This window comes from Kogia breviceps, chromosome 1 (assembly GCF_026419965.1).
Source record: "Kogia breviceps isolate mKogBre1 chromosome 1, mKogBre1 haplotype 1, whole genome shotgun sequence".
In the NCBI taxonomy this organism is placed as follows: Eukaryota; Metazoa; Chordata; class Mammalia; order Artiodactyla; family Physeteridae; genus Kogia; species Kogia breviceps.
Window position 1 is genome coordinate 107,022,526 of NC_081310.1, and position 25,041 is coordinate 107,047,566.

The 25,041-nt window shown below is 35.2% G+C and overlaps 1 protein-coding gene across 4 annotated transcripts in view; it reads left to right on the forward strand.

Annotated features, from left to right (window-relative positions):
- Positions 1–29: 29 nt before the first annotated feature.
- SLC30A7 (solute carrier family 30 member 7) overlaps positions 30–25,041 on the forward strand; it is a 78,060-nt gene continuing 53,048 nt past the window's right edge. The window contains exons 1-6 of one of the 4 annotated variants that reach the window (XM_067040849.1): positions 58–313; positions 533–634; positions 12,885–12,978; positions 13,521–13,634; positions 18,151–18,238; positions 18,871–18,997. In XM_067040849.1, coding sequence (XP_066896950.1) covers positions 13,549–13,634; positions 18,151–18,238; positions 18,871–18,997 — 301 coding nt within the window. In that variant the 5' untranslated portion in view covers positions 58–313; positions 533–634; positions 12,885–12,978; positions 13,521–13,548. Of the gene's footprint in view, positions 314–532; positions 635–12,884; positions 12,979–13,520; positions 13,635–18,150; positions 18,239–18,870; positions 18,998–25,041 lie in introns of all 4 variants that reach the window. The other 3 variants (XM_067040859.1, XM_059056025.2, XM_067040844.1) reach the window with 3 other exon arrangements.

Below are 25,041 nucleotides of genomic sequence, written 5' to 3' on the forward strand. Positions count from 1 at the left end.
GCCCTCGGCCCCGCCTTCCCCCTTTCCCGTCCCAGGACGCGTTGCGCGGTTCGGGCCGGAAGTCGGCGGGTTCTCCGGTGTGTGTCTGAGTCTGTCTGTGTCTCGAAGCGGCGTGCGGCCCGGGGCAAGCGTGATTCCCAGATTCCCATCTGAGGCGTCACCACTGTCACTACCATCACCCACGGAGCCACTACTAGAGGGGAGTAGACCCGGCCCTTCGCCGGGCAGAGAAGATGTTGCCCCTGTCCATCAAGGACGATGAATACAAACCACCTAAGTTCAATCTGTTCGGCAAGATCTCAGGCTGGTTTAGGTGCGGGGTGCCGTATTTGCGGGAAGGGGGTTTCCGGCAGAAGGGGTAAAGGCCCAGACCTAAGGATGGCCCGAGGTCCAGGGAGGGAGCGTCAGGGACACCCTCGTTCGTGTGAGGACAGGAACGGGTGGACTGGGAGGGTCCTGAAAGGGGAACCCAACCTCCTGGTCCGGCACTCCTCTGACTTTCCCGGCTGTCCCCTACTTGTGTCATGCTTAGGTCTATCCTGTCGGACAAGACGTCTCGGAACCTGTTTTTCTTCCTGTGCCTGAACCTCTCTTTCGCTTTTGTTGAACTACTCTACGGCATCTGGAGCAACTGGTAACCAAAGGGGAAAAGGGTTGGGGCGGAAGCAGCGGGTGGGGGAGACGAAGCACTGTTTGCTTAATGCCACGTAGCTCCTCACCAGGAGGTTCAGCTCTCGCCTTTGCCACCACCTCTGCTGCTGAGTTGCTTTCTCATATCCACACCAATCTGGCACGGTTACATTTCTTAAGAGTCGAGGCCATCAAGTGCAGCAGTTAAGATTTAGGTCTCCTCTTCCTTTTCCCACCTCCCCCCACTCCGTCAAACCGGAGTGACAAGTCCCCTCCTCATTTTGACAGAGGGAGAGAGTCTTTTGTCTTTACACACCTTAGGTTTGTCCACTTTCTTGGAATTGGGAGAAACGCGTTTCCTGCCACTCTGTGGGGGAGTGGCATTTGGGATTCACCCTTAAAATTCCGAGAGGGAATATCTGAGATGTTCTACTTAATTTGTTATTAGGTCTTGAAACCAGGAAGAGGTTTATAAAGGGGATATCCAAAGAAGCATGTTTTCATTCTCTTTTAATTTTATGCTGAATCTGTATCATGATTTTCCTTTGGTCTTGACTGCGGTAGAAGATTCCATACAGTTTTCTAAAAGCCTTACATCTCTTGAGTTGATGGTTTTTGATGTCACCTTTGGTTGTTTTTGTTTTTGTTTTTAACTGCAATGGAAAGAGGTCTATCCAGTGTAACTGTGAAGATGCAGTACTGTTATCCAGGTGTTTACTGTTGAATAACTTAGGATCTTGTAAAATTGTTTAGCAACGATAAGATCATCTTCTAGGTGTACTGATTCCTCTTTAAATATCATACTCATTTGAGAATCTCATAATAGCCAACACTTCAAAATTTTATATAAAACTTAAGTTTTTTCTTGGGTTTCTTGAAATAGGTCTTGGACCCCAAAATAAGAACCTATACCATCCATGCTTTATTTCCTATTAATTAAATAGACTTAGTCTCTGTCCTTTAAGGTCCATTTTCAGAGAGAATTGCTGTTGCTGATTTTTATCTCTATCGCGATTGAACAATGACATTAGGTCATACCACCAGTTTTTGTGATGTGTATACTTTCATATGAAAAGGTGGACTTTTAAATTCAAATGTCAATTCAGTTTTATCAAAAATACTCAGCAGATTATGACAGTTATTGGTTTAGTCACCACTTAAGTGTAAAAGGCATATTGAAACATAATAAAATATCAATATATGTAATAACCATTTTTAATCCTCTGGGAATCCGATATATGTGTCCTGTAATATTAACACCCTTCAATATATTGTACATGTTAAAAACACTCTATTGTCTTAGCTTGTATTGAAATAATCATACTTTATTATAAATATGTGATAGTTATACTATATTTTATATTTTCTTTTTCCTAAATTATGCCATATTGTGGCATATGTGCTGGCTGTATCAAGGCTGTATCTTGGTTTGCCTATGTACAGTTTTGCTACAGTTACTTTATATTACAATACGTTATATTTCACTATGGCTTTCCATTGCATAAATTACTATGTGAAATGTCTTGTTCAAGGGATTCATATTTGAAGTGCCTAAACCATCTCTTTATGGAAAGTAATTCTTTTGATGTGTAGAGATCCATTGAGGAAATTACTAAAACCATTGTTTTCTAAGCCATTAGTCAATATTCATCAGTACATAAGGAAAACATCAGTGATGCATGACTTTTTCTGCCCTCAGGTAGCTTGTTCTTTTAATTTTAGGCCTTTTCTCCTCCAGTTTACTCCCTTTGTGTTACATCTTACAGATTTGCAGTCTAGCTCTGAACCACTGTCTGTCATGCCTAGATTAATTAGCAGGTATACATTTTTATGTTAACCTCCACATCCACAATCACTTTTCCCCCAATATTAATTTTTATCAGCTAATTTGGAGTACAAATGTGTTCCTGTTGAAGCCCTAGCAGACTTGGAAATTGCTTGGGCCTTTTCATAATCTGGCTTTTTGTTTTATTTAGGTACAACAAATTTTGGGCCCCTTTGTTGACTGATCAACAGTTTCTTTATATGACTAGATAATCTCTGTTCCTGAAGGTTCAATTAGATTTTAAGTTCCTTGAGTAAATTTGTTACCAAAACTAGTTTTTTTGTTTTTGTCATAGTCATTTCTGTGTTCCTTTGCATTATGTAAAAGTTAAGCTTCAAGATGTTATGAAATGTCAAGAGTTTTCTTCCATTATGGAATTAAAAGATAGATAAAACATTCGATCTCTTCATGAATAAAGGTTCCTGGAAACATTTGATCTAGTTGCAACAAATGTTAAATAGTTTTGGTTCTTATTCAACACCTTCATTTTAAATAAGAACTTTATACTTGGTTTATATTTTTGTTGGTGAAAATGTGTCATCAGTGGAGAATAGCTAAGCTCTTTGTATATTTTCCCTCATTAAATATCCAATGTCTTTTACCTTTGTACTAGAATGTAAACTTTATTAAAATGGGATCTCTTCTGTCTTATTCAGGCATCTTAGTACTTGGTGCATAGTATGCTTAATACATGTTTACAGAATGAAAGAATGAAGGAATAATGAATATATGGAATTAACCTCCCTAAACTAACCATGCTAACTGCCCCATTTGGGGCAGGGTGAGGGGGACATTAAACGCCTCCTTTCTCTCATTCTTAGTAGGAAAATGGTAGGAACACCATATGTGGTCTTTCCTTCTAGGGTTCTTTTCCTTCTAGCATTTTATTTTCACTTACTTATTTATCGTTGAGTAGCTAATCTCATGGTAGAATGGTATATATAACCAATGTGTTTTGTACCATCTAGGATTAAGTCCTTTCTCAAGTTTTAGAAAAACCCCAAATTAGTGATTGCCTAAACAAGATAAAACTTTATTTCCAAAGTGGCTATTAGAGTTCCAGCCATCCCTAGCAGCAGAATGTCCAGAATGAAAAGGTATGTAGAGTGTCTTTTAAGGAGATTTATCTGGATGCTAACACACAACACTTTTCACTGATATTTCAGTGGCTCAACCTTTGTCACATGTTCATGTCCAGTTACAAATGCCGTATTTGCTCCAGTCAACCAGGTATTCTGCTGAAAGTCAAGGATTTTTCATTAATGAAGAAAGGGAATATGTAGGCTCGTGAAGTGGGACTAGAAAGAGAATTAAGCCGGTCGGACCTCTTTTACAGGTGGAAAAGTATAGGAGGCCCAGGAGGTTTTTACTTTCCAGAGTAGCAGAAGAGCCTAGAAGTACCTGTTATCCAAGTATTTTCTACCATACAGTGATTTTTCCCTAGTATCTTAATATAGTTTGCTTTTTTGTTTTTATGCTCTTCTATTTTATGTTTACTTCACTGTCTTAAAATTTGTAATTTCAGTGATACTTTCTACCAAAGCTGTTACAACCATTTTCCCCCTTAAGACATAGAGGAAACTCATTTAACTCTAAAGGTAAATGTCTTTGTATTAGCAAAGTAATTATGTGTTAAAGAAATGTTTTAGGCCATACCGGTCACTCATTTAGTCCTACTTCTTATAAAGTATGTCATAGCATATGTTTATAAAGTACTTCCTTGGTAAAGAAAAAGGCTTCCATTAGTTACGTATTTTTCTATAGCATTAAAAATTTTCAATGTCTTAGACTTTTATCAACTTTTCCCTTCTCTTCCCAAAAGACATTACTTACCAGGTTATGGTGATGACTTTTGCTTTTCTATAGTTTTTTTTTCTACTTTAAAAATGTAGATTTCTGGGCTTCCCTGGTGGCGCAGTGGTTGAGAATCCGCCTGCCGATGCAGGAGACACGGGTTCGTGCCCTGGTCCGGGAAGATCCCACATGCCGCGGAGCAACTAAGCCCGTGAGCCATGGCCGCTAGGCCTGCGCGTCCGGAGCCTGTGCTCCGCAACGGGAGAGGCCACAGCAGTGAGAGGCCCGCATACCGCAAAAAAAAAAAAAAAAATGTAGATTTCTGTTCCATTTTGCTGAGAATTTTTCTTTACAGTAAAGGGTTGTATGGAATGTAGTAGAGTTGTGGGTTTTTCACTGTAACTCTCATTAGTTTAACAACTTACACAAATATCAGGATTCTAAGGATTTTCTAATTCTTGCTAATTAATCGATAGTTGATAGTTTCTTTCCCCCTTTCTATCTCGTGGAACCCAAGTTGATGATTCCCTATCTTTGATTTTGAATTAATGTCTAACAACCACTGTAAATATGCTGTTAGCCTAGTTACCAGTAGGCCTTTAAAATTTTTTTTATTGTGGAAAATGTATATAAAAGTAGAGAGTTTAGTGGACTTCATGTATCCGTCACCCAGCTTTAATGTTTATTAACATGTGGCCTATTTTGTTTCATCTGTTACACTTGTCACCATTGAATTGTTTTAATGCAGATACCAGATATACTATAATTCCTTCCATAACTACTTCAGTTGAGTCTAAAACATAAGAGCCCCCCTTTTTAACATAATCTGACGTCATTGTGACCTATAAAAATTAATAATTTATTAATAACAAATGTCCAGTGAGGTTCACATGTCCCTTATTAAATACGTTCTTTTTAAAGTTAGTTTTACAAACCAGAATTTAAACAAGATCTATGGTATTTGGTTGATATGTCTCATACCTCTCAATTTATAGGTTCTTTCTCCCTTTCTTTGTTTTTTCCTTCAGTAGACCTTAAATAAAATCCATTTCATAAGTTTCTTTTGCCAAATGTTCTGTTCACATTTATTATATTTTGCTTCAGTGATCAGGTTTCTTTTTTATATCCTAAGAAGTTTTCTTTATAAAAATGTCCTTAGAAAGTGGTCACTTAAAAAAATATATTTAAAAATACATCTTAGTATTTAGTGTTTAAAGATAGGAGCCTAAAATGAGTAGGCTGCTTTTAGCAACTTATTTTTTTAATCAAGTCACATTTGATATGTAAATCATATAACCTTAAATATTCTCTATGCTACCTTTATTTTCTAAGGAATTTTATGCCATGTAGTTTAAGTGATGATTCATAATCAGAAACATTTGCTGATATTGAAGATGAGCAGCAAAATTGACATTCCTCATGAACACTATTTTGACATATAATAGGTGAGCAGAGAACTAGAAGTAGACTTTTTTCACATGAGTTTGCCTACATAGTTGTAACTAGGTAATTTTCCAATCATGATACCAGGTTTAGGTGAAAAGATCTCATATCACAATGCTTTAAGAGAACATGATGTTCTACCACCTCAGAAGAGGAAGTATTATTTCAGGTAGAATCATGTTTTATGATATGCTAAAAATAAAATAACACTTTAATGACAATTAAATTTACTTAAAGTTTAAATAAAATCAAAATCTCATTTTGATGAGTATTAAAATTGCCATGCTATATCCAAGCCTCTTTAAAAGGGAACTTGATTGCTCTAGTATACAGTAGAGGTTTACACTTTTCTTGCACTAATATATGTAGATCAATAAATCAGTAAATTTTAAAATTTATATTTATTTAGCATGAATACTTGCCTTTTTCTACAACTAATTTACAGTTATTTAGAATAAAAGTCATATATATAATAAAACCCTCCAATTAAGAAATAAAAACTTCAAAAACCACATATACAGAGAAAAAAATAAACCTATTAAATATGTAGCCTAATGTCGTTGCTGAAATTGACTTTTAAATTCGGTTATAGGGCTTCCCTGGTGGCGCAGTGGTTGAGAATCCGCCTGCCGATGCAGGGGACACAGGTTCATGCCCCAGTCCGGGAAGATCCCACATGCCGCGGAGCGGCTGGGCCCGTGAGCCATGGCCGCTGAGCCTGCACGTCCAGAGTCTGTGCTCCGCAACGGGAGAGGCCACAACAGTGAGAGGCCCATGTACCACAAAAAATAAAAATAAAAATAAAATTAAATAAATTTGATTATAAAATCTCATGAAATCAAGGCAGGGTGGGTCAAGATTCTCATTGTCAGGTTTTACTGCAACACCACAACTATATTGTTTTATCAGAATAGAGAGAGTTTTCTGAAACCAAATTTTTAAAATAGCTTACCATGTCAGTCCTTTATCAGAGCATAGAAAAAATCATAAACAATGTTTTTATTGGTTTTATAACACATTACAGAGATATTCTTCAAATGGGTCTTTCATACCTCAAAATATAATTAAATTATTATTTTCAGTGTTACAAAGCTGTTAAGGGCCAAGTGTGTAGTTTTACGGTGATCTAACTATCCAAGGAAAATCTTAAAATAACTATAAATCTGAGAGGATTGCTTGGATAGCAAGAACCTTACCTTGTTCTCCTCAGGTTTTGATTTTCTCACTCAGCCTTTCCATTTATTCACTATTTCTTATTCTGCTTTGAGTTGGGTATCAGATAAGTATAGACAGTACTTAAACTATCTTATGCATCTATATATAGTTGAATAAAATATACAAGGTTCATGGTAAAACTTAAGACATTTTCAAAATACTTTATAATGATTTTTGAGAAATTTATACATTTTTGTTCCTTTCTGTGTGGGTGAGTAATGTGCTTTACTTCAGTTTCTAATTTTATAATTATCCTAAATTATAAGGAAATGTAAAAACTGCTTTTTTGACTTCTATGAAGAATGTTTTTGACTTTTAGTTTGTAGCACTTACAATTGAAGAAAGCTGTAGCGTATAACCAAATATTGAGAGCTGTGGATCATGCTGGGAACACTAGATATTATAAGGTATTAATATTAATAATAATAGTAATAATGGGAATATCGATGTGGCTTTAATGTGACAAGCACTGTGATAAGTGTTTCACGTATATTAATTCAGTTATAACGTTTATGACATTTTTTACTGTTACCTGTTTAAATGATGGCTACAAAATTGGGTCCAAAGTAGTTAAACAACTTCACAGTCACAGAATTAGTAAATGGTAGAGCTGGGGTTTGAACCCAGATACTCTGACTTCAGAAGTAGTGCTCTTAACCATTCTGATACTTCTTGCTTTTTAAAGATTGAGCTGCTGATATGCTTGCTTTCAGAAGTTGACCTGTCCTAAAGTTTCCTGATTTCTTTCCTCAGCTCTGTCCAGTCTGCTGATAAGCCAATTGGAAGAATTCTTCATCTCTGATGCCTTGTTTTTTGTTTCTAGCATTTCCATTTAATCTTTTTTTTTTGTACTTCCCATTTCTCTGCTGAAATTTCACATTGATTCATGCATTTTTTCCCACCTTTTCCATAGATCCTTTAATGTATTAATTATAGTTCTGATAGTTCCAATATCTGGGCCAGCATCTTGGTCTGGTTCTGTTGACTGCTTTATCTCTTCACAACGAGTTATTTTGCTTGCTGTCTTTTGTGTTTCTTGAAATTTTTGATCAAAGCCTTGACATTGTGAGTAGAGATCAGTAGATATTGAGGTAATAGTATTTATGACTAGGAATAGGCATGCATCTTCCTTGTTTCCAGTATTCTTCATATGCATGTGTCACAGAAGTTCTCTCTTCGTGCTCAATGCACCCTCCCCCTGCCGAGCTATAGACTGCTGTTGATTGTTACTCAGTGTGAGGTTTGTGGTGAGGGCAGAGGGGCATTCATTAACTTGACCAAGGCTCAGTCTTAGGCAGGCCCTGTGAGCCTGGGCCTCAAGGGTATGTTTTTTGGTTTGTTTGTTTTTCTTTTGTTTGTTTGTTTGTCTTTAACATTTTTTCCTTCCTTTGGTGACAGCCAAAGTCTGTCACATATATGTAGATGGTCTTGGGTGAGAGTGAGTTTCCTGCTCCTTCTTTGGTCAGAGCAAAACATCTGCTTTGTGTTGGTACAGGATCCTCTGCCCAATAGGATTTCCTGCCCCATTCCCCCCAGTGGCTTTTTTTTAAAGCATGTATAATACAAATCTTTAACATCACAAATAATATGTCGCTTCATGTATCTTGTAAGAACTTTATAATAATACACTTCCATTTCCTTCTATCCTGTGTGCTATTATTAATTTTTTTTTTTTTTTGGCTGTGTTGGGTCTTTGTTGCTGTGCGTGGGCTTCTCATTGTGGTGGGTGGGCTTCTTATTGCAGTGGCTTCTCCTGTTGCGGAGCATGGGCTCTAGGTGTGTGGGCTTTAGTAGTTGTGGCTTGCAGGCTCTAGAGCGCAGGCTCAGTAGTTGTGGTGCACGGGCTTAGTTGCTCTGCGGCATGTGAGATCCTCCCGGACCAGGGATCAAACCCATGTCCCCTGCATTGGCAGGTGGACTCCCAACCACTGTGCCACAGGTAAGTCCCTGTGTGCTATTATTGTCATACACTTCACCTTTTGTAAACCCTACAATACAGTGTTCCTATTTTGGCTTTATACCAGAGGTTAGCAAACCTTTTCTGTTGACAGCAAATAGTAAATATTTTAGGCTTTAAGGGTTGTAAGGTCTCTGTACAGTTTCTCCATTCTAGCACAGAAGCAGCCATAGACAGTGTATAAGCAGATGAGCATAACTGTGTTTCAGTAAAACTTTATTTACAAAAATGAATGGTGGTCCAGAGTTGGCTGTGGGCCATAGCTTGCTCACCCTGCCTTAGATTGTCAGATATGTTTTTTTAAAACAGCTTTATTAAGATATAATTCATATACCTTAAAATTCTCCCATTTATAGTCTACTGTTGAATGGCTTTTAGTATAGTATTCACAGAGTTGTAAAACGATCACAACAGTCCATATTGGAACATTTTTATTACTGCAAAAGGAAACCTTGCACCCCTAGCCATCACCCTCCAATTCTCTCATCTCCTGATCTGCCCCAATTCTAGGCAATCACTAATCTATTTTCTGTCTCTATATATTTGCCTATTCTGAACATTTCATATAAATGGAATCATTTGCATATGATCTTTTGTGACAGTTTATTTCACTTAGCATAATGGTTTCAAGGGTTATCTGTGTTCTACATGTATCAGTATTTCATTTATTTTTATTACCAAATACTATTCCAGCAGTGTGTGAGGGTTCCAGTTTCTCCACCAACACTTGGGATTATTGGGCTTTTTTATTGTAGTCATCATAGTGGTTGTGAAGTTGTTTCTCATTGTTTTGATTTGCATTTCCCTGCATTGTAGTTAATGATGCTGAGTAACTTTTCTAGTGCTGATTGGCCATTTGTATGTCTTCTTTGGAGAAATGTCTATTCAGATCCTTTATTCATTTAAAAAATTGGATAATTTCTCTTTTTGAAGTTTTAAGAATTCTTCATATATTCTGGATACAAGCCCTTTGTCAGATATATGATTGGCAGATATTTCCTCCTTTGCTTTTCTTTTTCAATATTGTTTTGGCTATTCTATATCTCTTGCTTTTCCATATGAGTTTTAAGATCAGCTTGTCAGTTTCTCCCAAGGGGTCAGCAGGGATTTTGATAGAGAGTGAGTTGAATCTGTAGATCAACTGAGGAAGTATTGCCATCTTAACAGTATTGTCTTCTGATCCATAAACATGGATGTCTTTCCATTTATTTAGGTCTCCTTTAGTTTTTTTCCAACAATATTTTATAGTTTTCAGAGTATAGCTTTTGTACTTTTTTTTGTTAAATTTATTCCTAATTATTTTATTCTTTTTGATGCTATTGTAAATGGAAATTTTTAAAATTTCAGTTTTGTGCATCACATTATATAGGAATATAATTTTTTTTTTTTTTATGGTACGCGGGCCTCTCACTGTTGTGACCTCTCCTGTTGCAGAGCACAGGCTCCAGACGCGCAGGCTCAGCGGCCATGGCTCACAGGCCTAGCCGCTCCGTGGCATGTGGGAACCTCCCGGACCGGGGCACAAACCCCTGTCCCCTGCATCAGCAGGAGGACTCTCAACCACTGCACCACCAGGGAAGCCCTATAATTCATTTTTGTATGTTGATCTTGTATCCTGCAACCTTGCCAGACTCATTTATTAGTTCTAATAGTTTTTTGGTAGAGTCTTTAAGATTTTGTATATACAAGATCATGCCATTTGCAAATAGAGATAGTTTTACTCCTTCCCTTCCAGTCTGGGTGCCTTTTATTTCATTTCCTGCCTAGTTGCCCTTGTTACACCCTCTAGTACAATGTTAAATAGAAGTGGTAAGGGGACGTTTTTATCTTGCACCTGATCTTAGGGGAGAGCATTCAGTCTTTGGCCACTGGTGATGCTGATGTTAGCTGTGGGGTTTTCGTAATGCCATTTATCAGTTCAAGAAGTTCCCTCTACTGCAAGTTTGTTGAGTGTTTTCATCATGAAAGTGTTGGATTTTGTGAAATGTTTTTCTGCATCTATTACGATGATTATGTGGGTTTTGTCCTTCATTCCATTGATATGATGTAGTATATTGATTGATTTTCATGTAGTTAACCAACCTTGCATTGTTGGGATAAATCCCACTTGGTTGTAGTGTATACTCTTTTTTTATATATTGCTGAATTTAATTTGCTAGTATTTTGTTGAAGATTCTTGTGTGTGTATTTGCAAAAAATACTTGTCTGTAGTTTCTTTTCTTGTGGTGTCTTTTTCTGATTTTGGTATCAGGGTAATGCTTATCTTATACAATGAGTTGGGAAGTATTCCTTCATCTTCTGTTTTTTGGAAGAGTTTGTAAGGGATTGATATTTATTGTTCTTTAAATGTTTGGTAGAATTTACCAGTGAAGCCATCTGGGCTTAGGCTTTTCTTTGTTGAAAGTTTTAAAATTATTAATTTAATCTATTTATTTGTTATAAATCTATTTAGATTTTTTTGGACCGAGTTTTGCTAGATTGTTTCTAGGAAGTTATCTAATTTATTGGTTTATATTTAGTTCATAGAATTTTCTTATAATCCTTCTTATTTCTATAAAGCCAGTAGTAGTATCTCACTTTCATTGCTGATTTTAGTACTTTGAGCCCTTTCTCTTTTTTCTTGGTCAGTTTAATTAAAGGTTGTGAATTTTACTGTTATTTCCAAAGAACCAACTTTTGGATTATTTTTTTTTCTATTGTCAATTATCTTTTAAAGATACTAAAAGTTAGAAAGTTATTTTTAATATTTTTACACCTATTTATCATTTTCAGTGATCATCATACAAGGCTAAGTTTCCATCTGGTATAATATTGGACTTAAAGAACTTTTTATTCTTGTAGTTCAGATCTGCTGGCAGTGAATTCTCTCAGTTTTTGTTGTCTGAAAAAATCTATTTTATCTTCATTTTGAAAGATTTTGCTAGATATAGAATTTTAGGTTGATGCTTTTTTTTTCTTTCAATACTTTAAAGACATTGCTTCATTGCCTTCTGCCTTGAGTAGTTTCTGATGCAAAATATGCTATTAATCTTATCTTTGTTTTTCTGTATCCAATTTTTCTTTTTTTTTTGGTTGTTTTCAAGGCTTTCTCTTTCTTTTGGGTGTTCAGCAATTTGTGAGGTATGTAGGGTTTTTCCCTTGCTAGTACTTCATTAAACTTCTTGGATATGTGATTTGTTTTTTGTTTTTCATTAATTTTGGAAAACTCTTCAAGCATTTTCTCTTTAAATTCTCTTTCTACCCTATTCTTTCTTCTCTGTTACTGAGAATCCAAATACATGTATTTTAGTCTGTTTGATGCTTTGATAGGTTTTGAATGTTCTGTTCTTTTTTTTTTTTGTTTTTTCGTTCCTTTTCTTCTTTGTGTTTTACTTTGGATAATTTGTTTTGACCTAACTGATTCTTTTTCTCTGTGTCCTGTCTGCTCAGAAGCCCATGTATGTTATTTTTAATGTTTAATACTATGATATTTTAAAAGTTTTTATCATTTCCATTTGATTATTTTATAGTTTCTATCTCTGTGAAAAGTCCCTGTTTGTTCATAAATTTTCTCCGGCTTTGTACCACATCCTTTAACATATTAATCATATTTGTTTTAAAACCCCTATTACAATCTAATCTCTGGGACTTTTCTGCTTCTGATTCTGTTGACTGTTTCAGCTCTTAACAATGGGTCTTATTATTTTGTTTCCTTGATCTTGTTATATGCCTTCTAAATATTTATTGAGTGCTGGATATTATGGATATTATGTTTAAAAGAATAATAGAGACTGAGGTTAGTAGTATTTATGCCCAGAAACATGCACGCCCTTTTTGTTTTGTTTTGTTTTGTTTTGTCAGCATGGGGGTTTTGAACTTATCTGATCAATAGTGGATCTGGGCTTTTGTGTTTTGGTATATTGCCAGTTAATGTCAACAAGCCACAGACATCACATTTTTCCAGAGGCTTCTACCACTTTGTGCTTAGTATAGGATTTTGAGTACTGGAGGGTTTTTTCAGTGTTCTTGTTTCACTCTCAGTTTTCAGCAAGCCCTGCATACCTGTGCCACAAGGGAGTCTCTCCGTGCTCTTGCTTGACTCTCAGAGGTAGATTGCTGTTTTCTTTTACTTTAGGTAAGGCTTTGGGTGGGGAAGTGGGGGGATGAATATTTCATTCTCTTGTTGCAGCCTCAATATTAGGTAGACCCTTTCCCCCTGAGTGTCAGAATGGATGTTATTAATATTCCGGCCCCTTTCCCCACAGCCTTGTATCAAGAAAAGGAGCAAGGGTCCTGCTTCTCTTCCAACAGCAGACCTTTGCTTTGTATAAGTGTAAGATCCCGGGCCCAAGCTGGCTTTAGCCATTCCCCTGGTAGCAGATGGCTTTTTTTTCTGTTTCTCTTTCAGTGACAGCTGACCTTTGCTAGTCATCAGAGGGTGGGCAGATGCCTTTCCTTCTTTCAGTAGCAGCTGGGCTTTTCCTTTGGCAAGGGGTATGAGGGTTTTTCTTAGATGTTTAAAAATTATCTTTAATGTTTTTCAATATATCATATTTTAATGTTGTCTTTTTAGAAGATTAGTTCCTGATGAGCAGAGGCTGGATCTTAGATTTTTAGAAAAGGATGACTACTATTTGCTTATTATTATAATATGCCAATGTGTTTGTTCTTTTCCAGCTTAGGTTTGATTTCCGACTCTTTTCACATGTTTTTCGATAGCACTGCCATTTTGGCTGGATTGGCAGCGTCTGTTATTTCAAAATGGAGAGATAATGATGCTTTCTCTTATGGGTAAGACTTTTTAAAAACGTTTTTATTGAAGTATAAGAAATACAGAAAATAATACATAAAACCCAAGCTCAATGAATTTTCACAATTGAATACACTTGTCTAACTTAATCCCTTGAAAACCCCTCATGCCTCCTTCTAGTTCTTTAACACTCACCTTCCCACTTTCCTAACTCCATAAGTTAGTTTTGCCTGTTTTTGGACAATATATAATTGGAATCTACAATGTGTACTTTTTTTTTTCTTGCATCTGAGTTCTCTTGCATCTTGATTTTACCAAAAATTTTCACGTGAGATTGTTACTAGATAGGGAAATTTCTCAACTCTTAATCTATTTTTTTGTTTTTTGGTTTTTTTGAAGAAAGAGGAAAAAGAAAGTTTTGGTATATGAAAATGGTCATGTTTCTTTATTTTTCTTTTTTGGTTGATATTTTGTTTACTTATTGTCTTCAGCTCTGCTTTTATGTAAAATACTTCTACTTTTGCTGAATATGCACAATTAACTAAATATTTGGAAAGTGTTTTTTTTTTTTTGTACCGCGGGCCTCTCACTGCTGCGGCCTCTCCCGCTGCAGAGCGCAGGCTCCGGACGCGCAGGCTCAGCGGCCACGGCTCACGGGCCCAGCTGCTCCACGGCATGTGGGATCTTCCCGGACCGGGGCACGAACCCGCGTCCCCTGCATCGGCAGGCGGACTGCCAACCACTGCGCCACCAGGGGAGCCCTGGAAAGTGTTTTTATGCCGAAGGGGCTGTTCTCACTTCTGAGCCTAGTAACCTTAGAGGCAGAGTTTGCTTTTTGCCATCTCTGATTGGGGGAAGACATGGAGTTTCCATTATTTGATTTACTCTGCCTGAGTGTTTTCTCTTTTTTTGAGCTCATAGACTATTTTACAATGTAATTATATTTATGTGTAAATAAGTAGTGCTCAGAACTAATATCCTCTTTCTCTTTCTCCCACCCACTTTCTCATTCCTGCTCCCCCTCTCTCACCTGCTTACTTATTGACTCTTGCCCTGTCTCTTCCCATCCCCCTCCCTTTCCCTTGTGAGTGCTGTCTTGCACTCCCTCCTTTCTTTGCTGTCTTTCCTCTTTTCACTCCATCTCTCATTTGTCTCCCCATCCTCATTCTCTCCCTTTTACTTCTAAACTCCTTGCTCTCCTTTCCTGTTCTTTCTTTCTAGCTACTTAGATCTGTGCTTATGGTCTTTTTCTCTCCCTCTCCCTTCTACTCTCCATTCTCTCTTTCTCCCTCCCTCACATCTTTTCTCTTATTCTTTGCTTTCTTCTACTCTCTCCCTTTATGCTGTAGCACTGTATCGCTAAGACTCTTTCTCATCCTATCTTCCCCACCCCCTAACCTCTTCAGTTGTAGTTGTTTTTTTTTTCTCTCCCTTTCCCAGGCTCTCTTTCTTTCTTTCTCTGATTCTCCTTCCCTGTGCACTTTCTTTCCTGTGCAGTTCCTCTCATTCTCTCTCTCTTCTGTTCACATCCACCCTCTTACATTCACTGTCTCTTGTGCCCCTGGTTCTTTCTTCTACTGGTGCTCCCCCACTACTTCCTCTTTCTTTTCTAGCTTTGCTTTTGTTCTTGAGTAATTACACACTCTCTGCTTCTTGTATGTGCTCTTGTTCTCTTCACATGTTCATCAAGGGCCCAATATGATTTGATACTTTGCTACGTGTAATGATATAAAAATGAATAAGATATGACATCTGCCTCAGAGGAACTTGTGGTCTGATGGGGAAACAGCTCTGTAAAAATCCTGTGATAACTATACATTGTGTGACAAATGCTAAAAGAGAGATATGTGAAATTCTGTGACAGGACTTGCTGATTTGGGGTATAACCCAAGTGATACGATTACTTGTAACATTATGAAAAGTGAGATAAAAAATACTATTATGTTATTTTTATAGAGCAAGAGATCCTGTTTATAAATCCAAACAGCTCAAAAGCTCAGAAAAGAACCTATTCCATGGCACTGTATAATCAAAAGACTCTTAAGTATATTTTGAATTACTAAAGGTTGTATGTGAAGTTATAATTTTGAGTTGGAAAATTAGTAATTCATACATATTTTACATTAAAAAATCTAATTAGAGTATCTTATTAAGCAATCTTCCTGGATAAACAATAACTAACTATAAGAATTCTGCTCAATTGCTTAATTCTTAGGGTATCTATTGTTTTCTATTTAGAATGCATAATCTCCTGGTATAAGATAGTTTTTAGAAATAGCTTTGAATACCTTCAGTACCATAGCAGGTTTTACTGATTCACCTTTAACCAAAATATACGAGAGTAATATTCTTGACATTTTAAAATTTGTTTATCCTGTCTTCTCCTTATTTGCTTTTTTTTTTTTCTTTTGAGAAGGGAAAAATTAGGGGGAAAAAGCTGATGTAACATTTGAAACTATTAGTAACTGCTACAGTAGTAAGTAGCAGCAGTAAATGTAGGTGCCAGTATACGAAAATGACACTGAGTAGGCTTAGCCAGTGATGAATCCCCAAACCCCTAATTCAGTATGATCAGAATAGCAGGCTGACTGCAATAGTAGAAACAATAGGCAGAATCTGAAAGGCAGCAAAGACTTTTCAGTATTTTTTTTATGTAAGGTCATCTCTGTGTCTTGTCACACTCCTAATTTTGAAATAGCAAAGCTAGAATAAAAGTAATACATATCTGATAGGTCGATAGATGCATATGTGCATGCTTATATACATATGTACATATATTTGTATCTTTTTCGCCCTGGCTAAAGAATCCAGATACCTTCATACTAAATAGGCAATAGCACATTCATGGATCATATGTTTTAATTCCAAGACTCAGTCTGTTCAGGTAAACACAGTGTGTTTGGAAAAGCAAATGTGTCTAGATTTCACAAGTTTTTCATTTTAATCCTGCAGTCAAGTTTAGCAAATATATTAAACCTAATTAAAATCACTTTAGCCCAACAATTTATCAGAATTTATGGAGCACCTAGTAAGCTAAGCATTAGGGACAAAAAGATGCCTGAAAAACACTCCTGCTTTTGATCTTGAAATCTAATGGAACTCAAGGACAAAAGGCTTTCCATCAAGCATTAGCTGTGGGATTAGAAGGGTGGGTTAAAACAAAGTGTTTTTTATTTCTTGGGCAGTAACACTGTTGATATATTAGATAAATTCGTAAGTGTGGATTGTGGAAAGCAGGCAGTGAATTCTTTGAATTTAATGAAAAAAAAGTGTTTGTTTTGACAAGATATTAATTTAATTCACTTATATGTTTTAGAAGGTAGACATATGCAGTATTTCTGAGTATAGAAATATACACTGTTGGAATGTACTTAACAGACAAGCTTCAACATAACCATATGGAGTATATTTTAAAGAGTTTTTTCTCTTTAAAAGTATTTTTGCAGTGAAAATTGTATTATCTAGAAATTAACATAGAAAGCTAGGAAGTCTAGCTTTTTGATGCTCCTGTTGCATTGTTCAAGAACCATAGAGATTAATTGCTGTCAGCACCCTTTAAATAATGTCTGAACATGTAAAACTGCCAAGTTAAAGTTGTTTAAATGACTTTAACTAAGCCAAATATACCTCATGGAAAAATAAAATCTTTCCCAATACTTCACACAGGTAGGAAGCAGAAACCTTCAGAAGTCCATGGAGAAAAAGAGAGGTATTTTAAAAATAGTTTAGGGCTTCCCTGGTGGCGCAGTGGTTGAGAATCCGTCTGCCGATGCAGGGAACACAGGTTCGTGCCCCAGTCCGGGAAGATCCCACATGCCGCGGAGTGGCTAGGCCCGTGAGCCATGGCCGCTGAGCCTGCGCGTCCGGAGCCTGTTCTCCGCAACGGGAGAGGCCACAGCAGTGAGAGGCCCGCGTACCGCAAAAAAAAAAAAAAAAAAAGCTTAATTAGAATTATGTGAAGCTAGAATTGATTCTAAAAATAGGTAATTGAAAAGTTTTTGTTAAATTTATTAATCTTAAAAGAAGAGTGATAGAAGTATAAATCTCAAGTTGTCTCTGGGATAATTCAGAAATAATGATATTTTCCTTCAGTCAAAGCTCCTCTTGCCCAAAATTTGAAAGCTGAAAGGTACAAAGCAGAAAGCATAAGGAGTTCTTAGAAAAGAAGGAATTAACAAGTTATAAAAACCCCTTTTTCAAGCTCTCTTCTACTTTTTATCTTTGTATCCTTCCTTCTTTGCCCACTTATCTGGTCCTGTTCTTCCTTCTCCACTGGCAGCTTGAGATTTACATTTCTGTGAAAGGTCTCTCTAAACCTACTTACTCTAAAAATGTCTTTTGTAGAAATCTATATATTTTATGGCATTCTGCTGTTAAATATAACTCATAATAAATTTATTTTCTCAATTTTGTGATATATGTACAATAAAACATACTGGGACTTTGTTGGCTGCTTATAAACATATAGTATGGTTTAGGACCTCTGAATATATGTGAATTTGTGATTTGATTTTTAAGAAATAACTTAATTCAGTTGTTTACTTTGCTTTTCTTTAGGTATGTTAGAGCAGAAGTTCTGGCTGGTTTTGTCAATGGCCTGTTTTTGATCTTCACTGCTTTTTTTATTTTCTCAGAAGGAGTTGAGGTATAGTAGATAATAATTAGAGTCAGTAAATTATGTTTCTATAATGAAAATGTTTACTAACTAAAGATACTTGTAATAGAGCTATTTTTCACACTATCATTATTTATTGAGGCCAGTCTTGGATTAGATAAAATATTATGTGTGTACAGGAGGAACTTATAAAGTAATTGAAAAAATTATATGTGAAACTACTTCAAATTGAAAACAAATAATAGTGCTTTACAAGCTGTGAATGAAGTGTTGACACTTTATGAAAAGTAAACACACAATCGTAGTGAGGTCTGTTGGAAGCGTAAGATAGAATGTGAGGATTTTGCCAATGAATCTTGAATTTTTGTATATTAAAACAAGTAAAGAGAAAAGTTAAAGATTAATCAACTTAAAATTAATGACAGTATTTTAAGATTCTGAAGAAGGATGGTTTTAGTCCAAATGTTCATGCTTTTAAATGTAGTTATTTAAGAATAGTAACCATGACCTTTTCTGCAGTACGTGAGCAATGGTTTTATTTTTATTAACTGTTTGGGCAGGAAATTTTGGAGTGATTTTAATTCTGAAAATAACTAAAAATTTATCAGTTGATCAGTCAGAAATTATATCAATGCAATTTGTTTGTATTCTGTATTTTCTAGAGAGCATTAGCCCCTCCAGATGTACACCATGAGAGACTGCTTCTTGTTTCAATTCTTGGGTTTGTGGTAAACCTAGTAGGAATATTTGTTTTCAAGCATGGAGGTCATGGACATTCGCATGGCTCTGGTATGATGGTTAGAACCCTTTGTTTCTTCATTTCTGGTTTCTGTCATAATTAGTCACTTTTGAAAATTGATAATTTTTAAAGTTTAACTTACTATACTGACTTTTAATAAAGAAAGTAATATGTTAATAGACTAATATTAATGTCTTTCTGAACAATCCTTCCCGCTTCTCCATGCCCCTCCCTCTTAGTGGCTTCTCAGAGTTGTACATGTTATCAGCTTGGTGTGGATACTCCAGACCTCTGTAGCTCATCTGTTTAGTATGATATCATTTATATAAAACAAATATCAAAACCACAGTACAAATCTAGTTACTAAAAAGTTACAGTGTATGGGGGTATGAAATTTATCATAAAATCTGTCTTTGAGATCCTTCCACCTGGTATCCATCAGTGTACCTTCTCTTGTTAACAGGAATACAAAACTCCATGGTGTGGGTTACCATGGTTTATTTAACCAGTCTTCTATGGATTTAAGTCGTTTCTTGTTTTTCACACTTCCATATGAAGCATATCCTTGTGAACACATGCAAGGGTTTTTCCAAAGCTGTGCTATCCTATACAGTAGTCATTAGTCACATGTGACTATTTAAGTTTACATTATGGTTAATTAAATTTAATAAAATTAAGAATTCAGTTCCTCAGTTATACTAATGACATTTCAAGTGCTCAGTAGCCACATAGGGCTACCATTTGGACAGCAAATATAGAAGATTTCCATCATCACAGAAAGTTCTTTGAATTGCAGTCTGCTGGAATATGAGTAGAATTGCTGGAACACAGGATATCTAGTTTTTAGTTTCAATAGATGTTAGCAATTTGCCCTCCAAATGACTCATTCCCTTTTACCCCAGCAAAAAATTCAAGTACTAGTATTCTCTCACCCATATCAAAACTTAATATTATGGGTTTAAAACCATTTTGGTGATATTTTGATTAAAATGGTATCATTTTGTTTGGTATTTCTTTGCCTAGTAGTGTGGTTGAAAATCTTTCTGTATGTTTTTAGGCCATTCAGATTTTTTCCTTTTCTGGAATTGTCCCTTTTTTTTTTTTTTTTTTGCCTGTTTTTCTTATTGTTAATCCCCTTACAAGCATTTTTAATATATTTTGTATACTAATTCTTTGTTTTATGTGTTGCAAATATCTTTTCCCAGTCTATGGCTTGTCTATTTAAGCTTTTATATAGGGGTTTTAAATTTGGATATAGTCTAGTTTTTCTGTCATATATTTTGTGGTATGTTTTCTGCTTTGTTTAAGGAGTTTTCTGTCCCTGGGTCATAAACATATTCTCTTATTATTTAACGCTGTGAAAATTTTGGTTTTATGGTTTTTTCCCATCTACTTTGGTCATTCATCTGTATGTAATTTATTTTTGTGATGGGGTGAGTTAGGACTTTTTTTTCTCAGTGTGAATGAATAAGCAGTTTTCTAAGCACCATTTATTAATCTGCTCTTTACATCATTGATATAAAAGGACACTTTTACCCTATATTAAATTGCTTTATATATCAGATCTGGCCTGTTTATTTTTGGCCACCCCACTATCACGCTGGAATAATTTCTGTAAACTTTATGTTTTAATATCTGGTAGGGTTAATCCCATCTCTCTCTCTTTTTTTTTCCTCCAGAGTTGTTTGGGCCTGTCTTGCTCATTTGGTATTTTTCATCAGCTAGTCAAGTTTTATGAAAAATCTTTTTGGGATTTGATCGGGAATGCATTGTCTTTATGTTTAATTGTGGAGAATTAACATCTTATATTATATTTTGAGTCCTTTATTAAATTGTCTTAGGCACTTTAATAAAGATCTTTATATTTTTCATTTGGTTCATTTTTAGGTATTTGAAAAGTTTTTCTCACTATTAAGAATGAAAACTATTATTCCTGCTTGTCTTAATTACATAGCCAGGACCTCTAGAACAGTGTTCATTAGAAATACTTATAGCTTATATCATTGTGTCAACCTGGATAATCACCTGGGTAGCTTTTAAAGAAACGTTGATGCCCAGGTTTAACCCCAGAATATTTACATCAGAATCTCTGAAGGAAGAGACCCAAACATCAGCATGTTTTGAAGCTCTCCAGTCAACTTCAGTGTGCAGTAAAGGTTCAGATCCATTGCTTTAATAAAAGAATGCTACTAAAGTTTTACTATTGGGTCTGATGTTTGTGGTCTGTTTCTGATAAAACTGCTTTATCAAGTTAAGGATATTTCTTTTTTTTCTGCATCTATTGAAGTAATCATTTTTTTTCCTGCTTTAGTTAATTTAAAATTAGTAATTACATTGATAGATTTTCTCATGAGGAACCGTCCTTAAATTTGGGCATTAAAATTTAGGTCTGCGATCCATTTTGTGTCAATTTTGTGTATGGTGTGAGGTCTGGGTCCAATGTCATTTTCTTGTATATAAATGTTTGCTTTTCTCAACAGAATTTGCTAAAAAGATTGTTTTTTCTCTGTTGAATTGTCTTGGCACCCTTGTCAACAATCAATTGAGAGTTTACTTCTGGACTCTCAATTCCACTTCATGGATCTATATGTCTGTCCTTAGGGCTAGAACCACACAGTCTTGATTAAGGTAGCTTTTGGGTACGTTTTGAAATTGGAACATGTAAATTGTCCAATTTTATTCTTTTTTAAGGTTGTTTTGGCTACTCTGGGTCTCTTCTTGCATTTCCATATAAATTTTAGGATCAGTTTGTCAATTTCTGCCCAAAAAAAGGCAGCTGGAGTTTTGATAGATTGTACTGAATCTGTAGGTCAATTTGGGAATTATTGTCATCTAACAATGTTAAGTCTCCTGATCCATGAACATGGGATGCCTTTCCATTTATTTGTAGCTTCTTTAGTTTCTTGCAACAATGTTTTGTAGTTGTTAGGGTACAAGTCTCACACTTCTTTTGTTAACTTTACTTGTAGGACTTCTGTTTTTTTGGCTGCCATTATCAGTGGGATTGTTTTCTTTGGACTGCAAAATGGGATAAGGGATACAGCTCATTTTTGTATATTGATATTGTGTCCTGCCACATTGCTGAAATAGCTCATTATTCTAATAGGTTTTTGGTGGATTCTTTAGAATTTTCTAAATACAAGCATACCTTATTTTATTGAGCTTTGCAGATTTTGCATTTTTTACAAATTGAAGGTTTGTGGCAACCTTGCATCAAACCTATCAGCACTATTTTTCCAGCACCATTTGTTCACTTCATGTCTCTGTGTCTCATTTTGGTAATTCTTGCAATATATCAAACTTTTTCATTATTATTATGTTTGTTATAATGATCTGTGATCAGTGATCTTTGATGTTACTACTGTGACTTGCTGAAGGCCCAGATGAATGCCAATCTGAATGCCTTTTTTTTAACTTGTCTAAATGCCCTGGCCAGATCCTACAGTGTTAAATAGAAGTAGTGAGAATGGACATTCTTTTCTTTTTCCTGATTTTAGGGTGAAAGCATTCAGTCTTTCTTTATTAAATATGATTTTAGCTGTGTTAGCTATGAGTTTTTCAGAAATGCCCTTTAGATTGAGGAAGTTTTCTTTTTATTCCTAGTTTACTGGGCGTTTTCATCATGAAAGGGTATTGGATTTTATTAGTGATTTTTTTTCTTTATTTTTGAAGATGATCAGTTGGGTTTTACCCTTTATTCTATTAATATGGTATATTACATTGCTTGATTTTCAGATATTAAAGCAGCTTTGCATTCTTAGGATAAATCCCATTTGGCCATGGTTTATAATCCTTTTGACATATTGCTAGATTTTGTTTGCTAGCATTTTGTTGAGGACTTTTGTGTTTATATTCTTAAGGGATATTTGTCTGTAGTTTTCTTTTGATATCTTTGGCTGGTGTTGGTATCAGGGTAATACTGGCCTTATATAATGAGTTGGGAAATGTTCCTTTCTCTTCTGTTATTTGGAGGGCATAGTTGGGGGAGAGTTTGTGAGGTACCTGTACTTTTTAAATGTTTGGCAGAATTCACTTGTAAATCCTGGGCTTTTCTTTGTTGGCAGTTCTAAAATTATTAATTGAGTTTTTTTGCTTGTTATAGGTCTATTATGATTTCTGTTTCCTACTGAGTCAGTTTCAGCAGTTTGTGTGTTTCTAGGAATTTGTCCATTTCATCTAAATGACTTATTACTGTTTATAGATATGTATTTAAAAGTGTGCCTTTTTTTTTCTCATAAGATCAGCAGTGATTTTAGCAATTTTTGCCTTCTCTCTTTTTTTTTTTTTTTTTTTTGGTCAGTCTAGTTATTTTTCCCTTTGGTTTTGTTAGTTTTTCTCCATTGATTTTCTTGTCTTCATTTCATTTTATTTCTGCTGTAATATTTATCATGCACTTTCTTCTCCTTGCTTTTGGGTTTAATTTTTTTCTTTTTCTAATTTTTTTAAGGTGGAAGATTAGATTATTGATTTGATTTTTTAAAAAAATTTTTTAGCACAGGCATAATAACTAAAAATTTTTTTCTAAGCATTGCTATAATGTAAGTTTGGGTATGTCATGTTTTCATTTTTGTTCATCTCAAAGTATTTTGAAATTTCCCTTCTGATTTCTTCTTTGATTCATTAGTTATTCAGGGGTGTGTTTTTCGATTTTTTTCATATTTGTGAATTTCCCTAATTTTCTTCTGTTGTTGATTTCTGATTTAATTTCATTGTGATTAGATGACATACTTTTTATCATTTCAAATTTTAAAAGTTTTATTGAGTCTTGTTTTATGACCTAGCACTTGGTCTGTCCTGGAGACTCTTCCATGTACATGTGAGAAGAATATGTATTCTGCTGTTGTTAGGTGGGGTGTTCTGTAGCTGTCTGTTAGGTCTGATTTGTTCATAGTTGTTCAATCTTCCGTTTCCTTGTTGATCTTCTGCCTAGTTATCTATCCATTATTGAAAGTAGGGTATTGAAGTCTTCAACTACTATTGTTCTTTATTTTCCCAGTTAATTTTTTTAGTTTTTGCTTTATGTATTTTGGAGATACGTTGTTCAGTTCATATATTTCTATAACTGTGGGATATCTTCCTGAGGGGTTGAACTTGTTATATAAGATGTTCTTTTTCTCTCACAATAATTTCTAGCTTATGGTATTATGATAGCCATTATGGCACGCACACGCCATAATGCGTGGTATTGGTATACTTTTCTTTCTGTCCTTTTACTTGCAACTTATTTGTGTCTTTGAATCTAGAATTTGCTGACAGAATACAGCTGGATCATTTTTTTTTTAAATCCATTCTGACAACCTCTGCCTTTTGATTGGGGTTTTTAAAAAGTTTACATTTTATGTAATTACTACTAAGGTAGGATTTATGTCTGCCATCTTAATATTTGTTGTTTGTATCTTTTGTCCTTTTTGTTACTCTGTTCCTCGATTCTTGTCTTTTAAATTAAATAGATATTTTTTAGTGTACCTTTTTAATTTTCTTTCTTTTACTGTATATTTTTTAGTTATTTTCTTAACTGTTGCCCTGGGGATTACAAGTATCATCTTAACTTAAAACAGATTAATAGTAACTTAATAATTCAGATTAATAGTAATTTAATAATACACAAAAACTTTGCTCTGATATACCTCGATTCCCATCTCTCTTCTTTGTACTATTATTGTCAGATGAATTACACGTTTTATGTTTTAAGCCTATCGATACAGTTTTATAATTATTGCTTTATGCAATTGTCTTTTATTGGGTTGGCCAAAAAGTCCATTTGGGTTTTTCTTTAAGATGTTACAGACAAACCTGAACGAACTTTTTGGCCAACTGAATAAAATGTATAGGAGAAGAAGCAAGTTACAAATAAAAAAATATGTTTATCCTCTCTTTCATAATTACCTTTACTGGTGTTCTTTATTTTTTTGTGTGGATTTGAGTTACTGTTTAAGCGTCCTTTCATTTCATTTGTAGGGAATACTTTATGTGGAAGTGTCTAATTTTTCCTTTATATTTAAAGGAGACTTTAGTTGAACTTAGAATTCTTGGTTGAGTCTTTTTTTATTTTAGTTTTGTCATCCGATTGTCTTTTGGCCTCCATGATTTTGTG